This window comes from Cervus elaphus, chromosome 22 (assembly GCF_910594005.1).
Source record: "Cervus elaphus chromosome 22, mCerEla1.1, whole genome shotgun sequence".
Taxonomy (NCBI): domain Eukaryota; kingdom Metazoa; phylum Chordata; class Mammalia; order Artiodactyla; family Cervidae; genus Cervus; species Cervus elaphus.
Window position 1 is genome coordinate 5,764,346 of NC_057836.1, and position 12,009 is coordinate 5,776,354.

General features: G+C 46.8%; 1 protein-coding gene across 1 annotated transcript in view; it reads left to right on the top strand.

Moving 5' to 3' along the window:
• The window catches only part of EFCAB6 (EF-hand calcium binding domain 6), a 248,362-nt gene that overhangs the window by 161,420 nt on the left and 74,933 nt on the right, over window positions 1-12,009 (top strand). Inside the window, exon 20 of the mRNA XM_043882452.1 lies at window positions 1,194-1,429. Coding sequence (XP_043738387.1) covers window positions 1,194-1,429 — 236 coding nt within the window. The remainder of the gene's footprint in view (window positions 1-1,193; window positions 1,430-12,009) is intronic.

Here is a 12,009-nt window from a genome sequence, read left to right on the forward strand (position 1 = left end):
GGTGCAGAGTGATCTTTGGTGAATGAATAAGTGAGTACAAGTAGGTCTTCCACAAAACCCCAGAAGGTTTTACTTGCACACCCGAGTCGAAGCAGGTCTTGCTTTATGTGACCTCTGTGGAGGGTCCTAGGATACAGAGGTGCAGGCAGGGCCCCCAGAGTGGCCGGAGAGACCCCAGGCAGGGCCGCGGGAGGTGCTGGTGGGACCGGGGGTGGGGACAACAGCTGCAGCGGCTGCACTCCAAGCCCGAGACGGAGGGAGCCCGAGCTGGGGGAGCAGGGGTGTTGGCCCAGATGGACCCGGTTCAGATCCCACTGCCGGGTGCTCGCTGTCCAACCTCAGGCAACAGTAATAATAGCAAACAGCATGTTAGACCCTAACAGAACCTACACACCCTCTCCTAAGTGCTTCGCCTGCTTGGCATATTCAGTCCTGATGATGACCCCGTAGGCAGCGACTCTGTCTTCCTCTGTGACGGGTGAGAAGCCTGGCGGGGTTCAGTCTCTCCCCTCGGTCACTCTGCTAGTACTGGGCGGAGCCGGGCTTGGAAACCGAGCAGCCTGCCCCCCTGGGTGTGCCCTGAGCCCCACAGCCTGGCTGCAGCCGCAGGTTCCCTGCCAGCCTCTGTTCCCTCACCTGCAGAGTGGGAGTCACCGCGGCGCGACCTGCAGACGCAGAGGCAGGGCTCGGGCGGGTGGGCGGGACCTTCATTTCAGCCCGAGCGTCGAACCAGGGCCCATCCTCTGGGCAGCTCCTTGGCGGAGTTCAGCTCAGCGCCGGTTGTCCTGTAGGCAGCAGCTGCCTTTCTGAAAGGTTGCCATTTCCAAAACCCATATAAAAACATCGAAGACCAGATTTTTACATGTGCTGGGAAGCTCCAGCATACTCAGCCTTCACTTCCGATGTTGGAAGTACCACTCGCAGAAGCCAAAGGAACAGGCGGGAAAGAAAAGCCACTCCTGTCCCTTTCCTGAACTGTGTTGAAAGAGGGCGCCTGAGGACAGAGTTCATCATCACCCTGGGAAAGCAAGCCCTGGCAAGGGTACTCCCGGAGCAGGGAAATCTCCAAAAAAAGCCACAATGGGAGCGCGGCCCTTCCCTCACGTTGGGGATGAGTCCGCAGAGCGGGGTGGGGGTGGGGGGCGGCCCCAGGTTTCGGGGGGCCGGGCTGTGACACTGTGTCCTGGCTCCAGGACCCGTACGCCGCCTTCTTTAAGATGGACGCTGACAGGGACGGCGTCGTCACCATGCACGACCTCCACCGGCTGCTGCAGCTCCTGCTCTTCAACCTGAAGGACGAGGAGTTCCAGCGCCTCCTGGGCCTTCTCGGCCTGAGGCTCAGCATCACGTTAAACTTCCGGGAGTTCCGGAACCTGTGCGAGAAAAGGCCGTTCAGTACCGACGACGACGCGCCCCAGAGACTGCTCAGGTAAGAGGCCAGCGCGGGGCGGCGTCCACTCGGGCTCCACGTGGTGCCAAGGGCCGGGGCTGGGGGCGGGGCGGCTGCTGCCCCCGATCTCTTCACTCTGTCTTTTCCTTAGTTCAAGAAAAACCACTCTCAGGATCACACGCTCAGTGTACAAAGACTAGAAAATGCAGAGACAGGTGAGAAGGTACACTTGATCTGAGCCCCCGTGAGCATCTCTTTTTTTTTGTACTTCACTGTGCGTCATCCCAGTCTTGTTAATTTACACGTAAATATACACGCGTACTTGTACGTTTTCATTGTTATGAACCCAGGGCCAGGTAGATAGGCGTGTCGCTCAGCCTCCCAAGACCTCTGGGTGCACCGCATGCAGAGGGCGGTGCTGGGTGCTTGTCAGGAGAACACATGGACGTCCCCCAGGCCTGTGTCCTTAACTTGGGCAGTAAGCCTGGCCTGGGGAACCACACAGCACCTTGTGGTAATTGGTGGAAACTGAGTGTCATCTCTGTCTTTTTTCCATGCACATAAATCCACCCATGTTCTTGTATATTTGTCTCTTTAAAACCCTGGGGTCAGCAGTGCCAGCCGCTCTGGGAGATGCGAGGACCCCTTCCAGCCCTTTCTCAGGCAAAACTCCCCACCCTCCCCCACTGTTCACCCCACGCCAGCCTCACTCACAACAGGAGAATCTCTGCGTCCAGCTGGGGCTGTGACTTGTTTGTCTCCTTGGCTTCATTCAGTAAGGGCATCTGCTCCTTGAAGCAGTGACGGGCCTCCCATCTTACCTGGGACCTGTCACAGTCTCCTCCCCAACTGGGATCTGTTGACAGGCATGAATGAAGGGGACTTTCAGCCGCTCCCTTACCAATTATTACAAGTACACCATCAATATTTTGTGAAATGTTACCCTCCACTTTGCTAGCACAGGGCTGCCCTTGATGCTCAGTGATTCAGCCCAGTAGTGACATCATCACTGGGCCCTTCTACCCTTAAGGCACCTCCAGCCCCCAGGGGCTGCAGACCAGTGCCCACCCCCAGACGGGGGAGCCGCTAGTCACCCTGTCACTGGGCCAGACCGTGCCACTCCTGCAGGCTGCAGAGGCCGCCGACCTTGCCCTTTAATTTTCCCTTCTGAACTTGCTGGTTTTATTTTGTCTCTACTTAAAAAGCTAGCAAGGAAGAAAATGACTGTAGTCTCTTTCTAAGTGAAGCGATCATGGAACACGTGAGTTGGACACCTGCTTCCAATTGCTCCAGTTGTGAAGAGCTTTAATATGAGACTTGATTGCTTAACATTCAAACAAAGCAAGAAAATATCCTTCAGAAAGAACTTTCTGGAGAATGAATGCAGAACGGATATGGAAAATTTCAACCACCAAGTGCAGTCTTCCCATCCATGTGATTCCGCCATCTTAGTTGTATTATTTGTTCATCCATCACACGTTTACCGAGGGTCTGCTGTGAGTTTGGCATCACCCCAGGACTCAGTGGTACAAAAGTGGATGAGGGGCTCAGGACTGAACCGGGACAAGTACAAAAACACAGGAATACAAGGATGTCTGAAGTGCCACAGAGAGGGGAGAGACCAAGCCTGCTTGAGGTGAACAGGAAAAGTAGGACATTTCAGTTGGATCTTGAGATATAAGGAGGAGTTTGTCTGGTGTGAGTTACTAGATCGTGGTTCAGGGTCAGGGGATCACATTTGCAGAACCGCAGATGTGGGAGTACGGAGCATACTCAGGGACTGGTATGCTCACACTGTGCACCAGTGTGGCATGCACAGGGGGAGCGGCCTGAAGTTGCAGGAGGGCCGGGTGAGAAGGGGCTTGAGTGCCAGGCTTGGTCAGCAGGCCGGAGAGGATTCTCTGCCTTGGCATGTCGGGGCGCATGTGCCATGCAGACATCCTTCAGCAGCCCCAGAGTAGATGGTAGATGCAGAGGCTGGATCCAGGAAGACCAGCTTGGGCCCCAAGGGCCTGGTGTAGTCTGAGCTCTGAGACCCAACCAAGGCACTGCATTAGAAAGCCAAGCCTTCCCATGGCCGGAGCCCGAACCTATGCTTCATGAAGATGTATCTTTTCATACCCTACAACCCTTCAAGGAGGCATCACTACCTGACTTTGCAGATAAAGGAATTGAGGTCTTGAGGAGAGTTTCTGACTGGTCCAGAAGGACCCAGGTGATGGGCAGTGGACAGAGATTGGAACTCAGGGTGCCTGTGGGGAGGGGCCGCCTCCTCTGTGTGGAGAGTTGGTCTCTTTCACCCCCCGACTCTCACTGTTCTCCACTAGCCAAACCTGGATGCCTTCCCTTTTTAGAAGCCATCACATTCTCTCTCTTGGATCCCTCTGTGTTCTGGGCCTTCACTTTCCACCTGCATCATCAAATGAAGTACTTTTGAAAACTTTGAAGGTTCATAACTTTGTTGAAGACAGGAAGACCATCTCGTTTGCTTCATAACTGCACACAGCATTTTCATTTTTAGATGCGTAAATAGCAGTTAGAGTGATTAGTCCAATGACCTGATTCATTTACATCATCTGTTCCCTTGTTTAAAGCACACGGGCCTTGTCCATTTATCTACTGACAACCCACATCAAGTTCCTTTTGGTGCATGTACATCATCAAAGATGAAAGAACGCTGTCAAGTGTCCTCTTAGCAAAATTAGACGGTCAGCTTCTTGTCACAAAATATTTTGTGTGATCCAGTCCTTCCTGATGAATGACTGACTGAGTGGAAACAGATTTCCTTGCTGTTCATAGATGTGAATCACTCACTCATCAGGAGATTTGGCTTCTGTGATCCAGTTCACCATCATCTTCTGGTTCATCTAATCATGTGAAACATCTTGCAATCTTGGTTTTCTTCCCTTTGCCATCTGGGCTTGAAGTAAGAATTCTCAGTTCTCACCTGTGTTCAGTGAAAGCTAACGTAAGACCAGGATGGGGTCCCTGGTGTCTTTTATACCTTTCTGAAAGATGCTGTTACACTTAGGGCAGTGCAATTAGAAAACCGAAGGGTAATGTAACAGTGGTGATGTATTTCAATATGGTATCATCCTGCGAGAAGACTCTATTTTTGTTTGTTTGTTTTCATGTTATTATTTAGTCTCCTTTTTCTTTTTAGCATAACTGGAAACAATGTATGAAAAACAATTGAATGTTTCCTAGAATAATGAAATAGATCTAGTATCATTAAATCAAGCTCACTAAGACCCCATGATCTGTCCTATTCTAAGAGGGTTCAATGGACCCGTGTGGTAATTGCAAGATAAAAGGAGTTTTATTTCATAAAGAAAATAAACGCACTTTTTATATTTCTCTGGCAGATCTCTGAGAAAGAATAAAAGTCATGAATGCCACTTTCTATTTTCTGGATCATACAGATTTTCTATCTCTTCTTTAAATATTTGGTGTAATTCATCTATGAAATCAGTCCTGGAGTTTCCTTTTCAGAAGAATTTTAGCTGTGAATCTGATTACTTTAATAGTTACAGGATCATTTAAGATTTCTGTTCCTTCTTGACTGAGTTTTAATAATGTGTGTCTTTTAAAATATTGGTCCATTTTGTCTAACCTGTTAAATTCATGAGAATAAAGTTGATCACAGTATTTCCTTACTCTTCTTTCAATAGCTATGGGGTCTTTAGCAATACCCTTGTTTTCATTTTTTGATATTGGTAGTTGATGTTTTCCCTCCTTTTTCATTGATCCATTTAGCTGAAGGTTTTATTAATTTTACTGATATTTTCAAAGAACAAGCTTTATGTTTCATTCATTTTTCTCTGTTGTTTTTCTGTTCAATTTCATTGATTTCTCTTCTTTAATACTTTCTCTTCCTTCTTGCTTTAAGTATACAGTTAATCCTTGAACAACACAGGGGTCACAGGAGCTGATTCCCCTCCCCCACAGTCAAAAATCTGTGTAGAGATTTTGACTCCCCCAAACTTAACTACTAATAGATGACTGCTGATTAGACAACTCACAAATAACATAAAGTTAATCAATGCACAGATTATATATGTATTATATACAGTATTCTTACAATAAAGCCAGCTACAGAAAAGAAAATATTGTTAAAAAAGTCATGAGTGAGTGAGTAAGTCGCTCAGTGGTGTCCCACTCTTTACGACCCCATGGACTATACAGCCCATGGAATTCTCCAGGCCAGAATACTGGAATGGGTAGCCTTTCCCTTCTCCAGGGGATCTTCCCAACCCAGGGATCGAACCCAAATTGGAGGGAAAAATGCATTTACAGTACAGTGTTTGTCCATACTGTAAGTTTCCAATGTCTGTTATGAGATGCATCGTCTGTCAGTGCCCATGTCTGTGTTATCTCATATGATACAAAACACTGTAGGCGGCATACACTTTGGTGTACAACTCTACACATCGAAGATGGAAAGATAATGTGAAAAAGGAATTCATATTTATTTAGAGGTATAACAATTCATGCATGGATAACAGAGAAGCAGCAGTATGGTTGCTTTAAGGGAGCTTAGTGTAACTGATACAATTGCGGACCTGGTAGCCTAGCCTACACAGTAATGAATTAATCATTATAACATCTTTATGGCATACAACGCATGTGTGCATGCATGCTCAGTCATGTCCAACTCTTTGCCACCCCAGAGACTTCAGCCCACCCAACTCCTCTGTCCATGGAATTTTCCAGGCAAGAATACTAGAGTGGGTTGCCTTTTCCTCCTCCGGGGGATCTTCCCGACCTGGGGATCAAATTTGTGTGTCCTGTATCTCCTGCACTAGCAGGCGGATTCTTAACCACTGAGCCACTTGCAAAGCCATGGCATACAATGTTACACTCATATTCAAAATGCAGTATTGGAATCGTTGTTACTCTAAAAATAAAAAACCCTTACCTGTGATGATACACTAATGTTCAGTTTCTCCAATATGAGAGAGAGAGGGGGCAAGAGAGGGAGAGACATACTACATGATAATGTAATTCTTTGAAAGTAAAGTTATAAATCAGGAGGAAAATTAAGACATTAATTTTTTATTAAATATCACCTTATGCCTATGTAAGGATAGATTACTGTCTACAAATATTTTATGCTTTATGACATACCTTTTTCTTAAATTTTTTCAATGTTTCTAGGCTGTGTGGTTCATCTGTGAGTTTTTTCAAGTTATCACAAACCTCCAAAAAATTTCCCAATGTATGAGTTGAAAAGATTGGCATATAAGTTGACTTGTGCAGTCCAAACCTGTGTGGGGCAAAGGTTAACTGGAGTTTGTCCTGCATTTTTATTTTCTTAAGCTGAAAACTCAGATTTTTATTTGAATTATTTCTTAATGCTGTCAGTTTTCTCATAGGCATTGATTGAGCTGCATTTCACAAATTTGGACACGTTGTAGTTTTTATTTTCACTCAGTTCAAAATATTTTCTAATTTCCGCTTAGACTGTTTATTGAAACCATGATTATTTAGAAGGATATTTTTTCTTCAAAATATTTCCATGGTTTCCAGCTGTTTGTTATTGATTTCTAATCTAATTCTGTTAAGTTTAGATAGCATACTTTGTATGGTTTTAATTATTTTAAATTTGTTAAGGTTCATTTTATAACCCTAGAAATGGTCTATCGTGGTGAATGTGTTGTGCTTAGTCACTCAGTCATGTCTGACTCCTTGCGACCCCTTAAGACTGTAGCCCGCCAGGCTCCTCTTCCATGGGGATTCTCCAGGTAAGAATACTGGTGTGGGTTGCCATGCCCTCCTCCGGGGGATCTTCCCAACCCAGGGGTGGAACCCAGGTCTCTTGCATTGCAGGTAGACTCTTTATCCCATGTATACTTGAAAATAATGTGTATTTGTCGGTTGCTGGGTGGAGGGTTCTGTAAATGTCAATTAGATCAAATTGGTTATAGTGTTCAGATTCTTGCTTAGTTTCTATTAGTTCTACCAGTTACCAAGAGGGGAGGGCTGATGTCGCCAATGATAATTTTGCATTTGTCTATTTCGCCTTCATTTTTAATCCACTTATGCTTCCTGTATTTCAAAACTCTGAGAAAAATGTATGTTTATATTCACCATTTCTGCTTCTCTCCTTTTATTTCTGAAGTTCCAGTTTTCTCTCTGCTGTCATTTTCCTTCCCCTGAAGAATTTCCATTAGGATGTCTACTGGAGACAAATTATCTTCGTTTTCCTTCATTGATCATATCTTTATTGTTCTTTCATTCTTAACAGTTTTTTTTCCCCTGAATATAAAATTATGAGTTGACAATTCTTCTGTTAAAGCACTTGAAAAATGTTGTTCCATTGTCTTTTGGCCCCTGCAGTTTGTGAGGGAAAATCTACAGTCTTTCAAATGGTCCTCTCTCTGTGGTGGTTTAGTCACTACGTCATGTCCAGCTCTTTTGGGACCCACGGACTGTAGCCCGCCAGACTCCTCTGTCCACAGGATTTCCTAAGCAAGAGTACTGGAGTGGGTAGCCATTTCCTTCTCCAGGGGATCTTCCCGACCCAGGGATCAAACTCGAGTCTCCTGCATTGCAGGCAGATTCTTTACCGACTGAGCCACCAGGGAAGCCCTCTATAAATGTGTCATTTTTCTTAAGTTGCTTTCAGGATTTTTCCTTTATCTTTAGTTATCAGTAGTTTTAGTATGAAGGCGTCTCAGGTGGCGCTAGTGGTAAAGAACCCGCCTGCCAACGCGGGAGACGTAAGAGACGCAGGTTCGATCCCTGGGTTGGGAAGATCCCCTGGAGGAGGACGTGGTGTGTTTGAGCATGATTTTCTTTGAGTTTATCTTTTCTGAGGTTTGCTGAACTTCCTGAATCTGTAAATTAATGTTTTTCCACCAACTTTGAGCAGGTTTCAGCTATTATTTTCTGAAGTTTTAAACTTTTTTCAGTAGCAATCTTCTTCTGTTCTCCTTTCAGTCCTGCAGTGACCTGATATTAGATCTTCTGCTTTTGCATCACAGGCCTCTGTATCATAGGCCCTGGAGAAATTCTTTTTTTTTTTTCTCTGTTGATCAGATCAGATTATTTCTAGTCATCTATTTTCAAGTTCACTGACTCTGTCAGTGATGGCTCTGTCATCTTCATTGACCCAACCCAGTGAAAATTTTATTTCAGTTGTTGTATTTTTCAGTTCCAAAGTTTCCACTTGGTTCTTTCAGGTTTTTTTTTTTTTTAACTGCTATTTCTTTGCTCAGAACTTATGTCTTTCCATTTATTTTAAGAATGTGTACTCTTACCTCATGATTATAATAGCTGCTTTAAAATATGGTATTTTCAACATCTAGGTCATCTTGGAGTTGGTGCTTGTTTGTCTTTTATCTTGAAAATTGTTGGCATTTTCCTGGTCCTTCGTATACCGAGTAATTTTGGCCTGTATTGTGGATCTCTCTAATGTTCTATTGTGACACTCTGTTCCTGTTAAAATCCTTGGTAGTGTGTTGGTTGGTTGATTTTCAAAGCAGACAATCCATCCAGCTAGTTTCAGAGTGCGTGTCCTGACCTGCCCTCTGCGGTTTCACTGTCAGTCTAGTTTTCAGAGCCGTTGCAGCTCCATCAGGCCAGCCCATGAAGGCAGCTCCCAGGAGCCAGTCCTAACTACCCTTAGTTAGGTTCTCAACGCTCTCCCCGGGTTGCTTTGGGTTAGTGTCACATGTGCACACATCAGAGAATGCACACATCAGAGTGCGTGCACACATCATAGTGTGTGCACCTGGCACTTCCTTCATGCGTCTGAGCTTCCCTTTCTCTAGCTCTCTCCCCTCTGTGATTTCTTCCCACCCTCTCCAGCAGTCAGCAACCCACTTTTTGGTCTTGTGGTTGGAACATCTTCAGGTTTTAGTCTTTCTGTGCTGTTGAGTGCTTCTCATGACTGGGTCCACCTCCAGAGCAACACGATGAAAGAGAAAAGGAGAGAGAAAATAATGTGGATTTCTTCAATCCTCCTTGAACACAGGGACCCCTTTCACCATTCCCTCTGGTTTCGAGAAAAGAATTTCAATTTGGGGTACCTACTGGGCCAGTACCATTGCTTGGCACCGTCATAGAAGTGTGGTTTTGTAACTCCGCTTGCTTCCCTTGTGGCTCAGCGGGTAAAGAATCCACCGGCAATGTGGGAGACCTGGGTTCGATCCCTGGGTTGGGAAGATCCCTAGAGAAGGGAAAGGCTCCCCACTCCAGTATTCTGGCCTGGTGAATCCATGGGATTCTATACAGTCCATGGGGTCACAAAGAGTCGGACACGACTGAACGACTTCTGCTTTCTCTGGCCTCAGATCAGGAGTGGAACAGTAAAAAGTGACAAGAAAGGGGAGGCTTCCCTCATGTCCTTTGTACTTTAGGGGCTTGACTTCCTAGTTCTTCGGTCAGAAAAACAGGCTTTCTTTTGCGGCTTTTTCTGTCCACATCCAGTGCACAATTCCACAGTTAGAACTGTCTTTAAGCAGCTCTTAAACTGGAAATAGGGAGGGGGGAATGCTGTGAAACTCACCACCATATAAGTTGGTCTTCAAGTTTTGATCCCCGCCCCCATCAGTATCCTATTACTTACTTTTGGGTGTCCTCAGAGAGTTGCTTTTTGTATTCTGTCCAGAGCTGTGATCAGTGGTAGAGAAGGGGTAAAGTAGACATGCCTGCTCCTTTTCCCCGGGACATCTCAGGACTCTGGCCCTGCCTGGAATGTTGTTCCCCAGGATAACACAGCACCTTCTCAGCACTCAGGCCTCAGGGAGCTGCTCTCTGACCTTCTTGGCTGAAGTGTCCCCTGCTCCACCCTGGTCCCTCATTCTCAGTCACATTCAGTATCTGAAGTTACCTGATTCACTTATTTTTCCAAGTGTTTGCTGTATGTTCCCGCCATCAGAGCATGAGCTGCTTGTGGACGTGGGTTCCATCTGCCTTGCTCATCATTGTGTCTGTAGGACCTAGGGCAGCACATGGGAAGAGTTCGTGACTGGTGGACTGGTTGATAGGAAGGCTAGATCTGACTGTCAAGATCTAAAAGGACAGGCCATAGGAGAGGAAATATGTAAGTTCTGGAAAAGGCCATGGAAAAACCTTCCGATCTCTCCAGAGGAGACAAGGATATAAAACAGGACAGATGAGAAATGAATGGGAAATCAGTAGGAGTGCCTGGTTTGAGCATGAGTCACTAAGAAAAATAACCAAGTCTCATAGCCCAACAAAGAAATCAGGGTATATTGGATGTGTGTTTAGACAGTGGGATCATTTTGGTAGCGCGTTGACTTTGCAGAGACAGAACAGGCCTCTCAGGACCTCCATCCTTTTTGGGGGAAGTCCAGGTGAGCTCGCTGGGGTCAGGTGAAGTCTAACAGTGACGGCAGGGGACTGTGTGTCATTAGGACGTACAGTCCTTTAAGCAATAGTTGTGAAAATTCAACATAATTCACCCAGCCTTCCAAAACCTTCGTGGTAAAGTAGCATTGCAAGGAGATCAAATGAGTCCATCCTAAAGGAAATCAGCGCTGAATATTCACCGGGGGAACTGATGCCTAAGCTGAAGCTGTAATACTTTGGCCACCTGATGTGAAGAGCAGACTCATTGGAAAAGACCCTGAAAACTGGGAAGGATTGAAGGCAAAAGGAGAAGGGGGCAGAAGAGGATGAGATGTTGAGATAGTATCACTGAGTCAATGGACATGAGTTTGAACAAACTCTGGGAGATCCTGGAGGACAGAGGAGCCTGGTGTGCTGCAGCCCATGGAGTCGCAAAGGGTTAGTGACCGAACAACGACAAAAATAAAGTAGCAATAGAGGATTGGACTGGCTGATCTTTGGATCCCTTTCCATCCTTGAAATTCCATGATTCTGTGGAGTCCGGTAGGCAGTTGGAGAGAGATGGAACAGGGAAGCAGGTGAGGTTGCCGTGCCAGTGGCACGGAGGTGTGGACAGCACCAGGTGGTGGCTGGGGGCAGGAACAGGGACGGCTTCTCAGGGGGTAGATGAGCTTTGGGGGGGAGGAGGGAGGAGGAGTGGGGGGCAGGTGGAGAGGGAGAGGCACTCACTGGGGGCACATGTTCCCCACGTGGTGGGTGTTCCAACACATGCTGTGATTTAAAGAGCAGCGTCACGAAGGGGACGAGAGAGGGGAGAGACGGTTAAGAGTGTCACGTGTTAGGCAACAAAGACTCCCTGGCTTGTCAGTGTAGAAGTACCTGGTGGATTTGAAGACTTTGGGTGGCCAGTGGGAGGGCGGGTCTCAGGCAAGGGAGGTGTGCCAGCCGTAGTTCACCTGTGTACCCCACAAGCTGGCTTCTGCCAGAAGAGGAATGAAAGTGGGCCCAACCTCATGTGGTCCACGTCAACAGGAGGAGGGAGAAGACTCCGCCCAGCCGCTGCCGGTCCAAGAACTCTTGTCTGCCAATCCATGGGGAGTCAAAGTCTGTGTAATTCGCCAAAGAAGCTCCGCTCTGAATAAGACACTTTCCAAGTGACACACTTGTCCACAGGCCAGTGGGGGCTTCTAGGGTAAAGAGGGCCACCATGTCCTCAGTGACCAGTAGGTACAGAGCGCTGTCATCAGGGAACCTGGGGGCGGTCCCGGACAGCTGAGACCAGCAGCAGAGTTTCTCGGAAG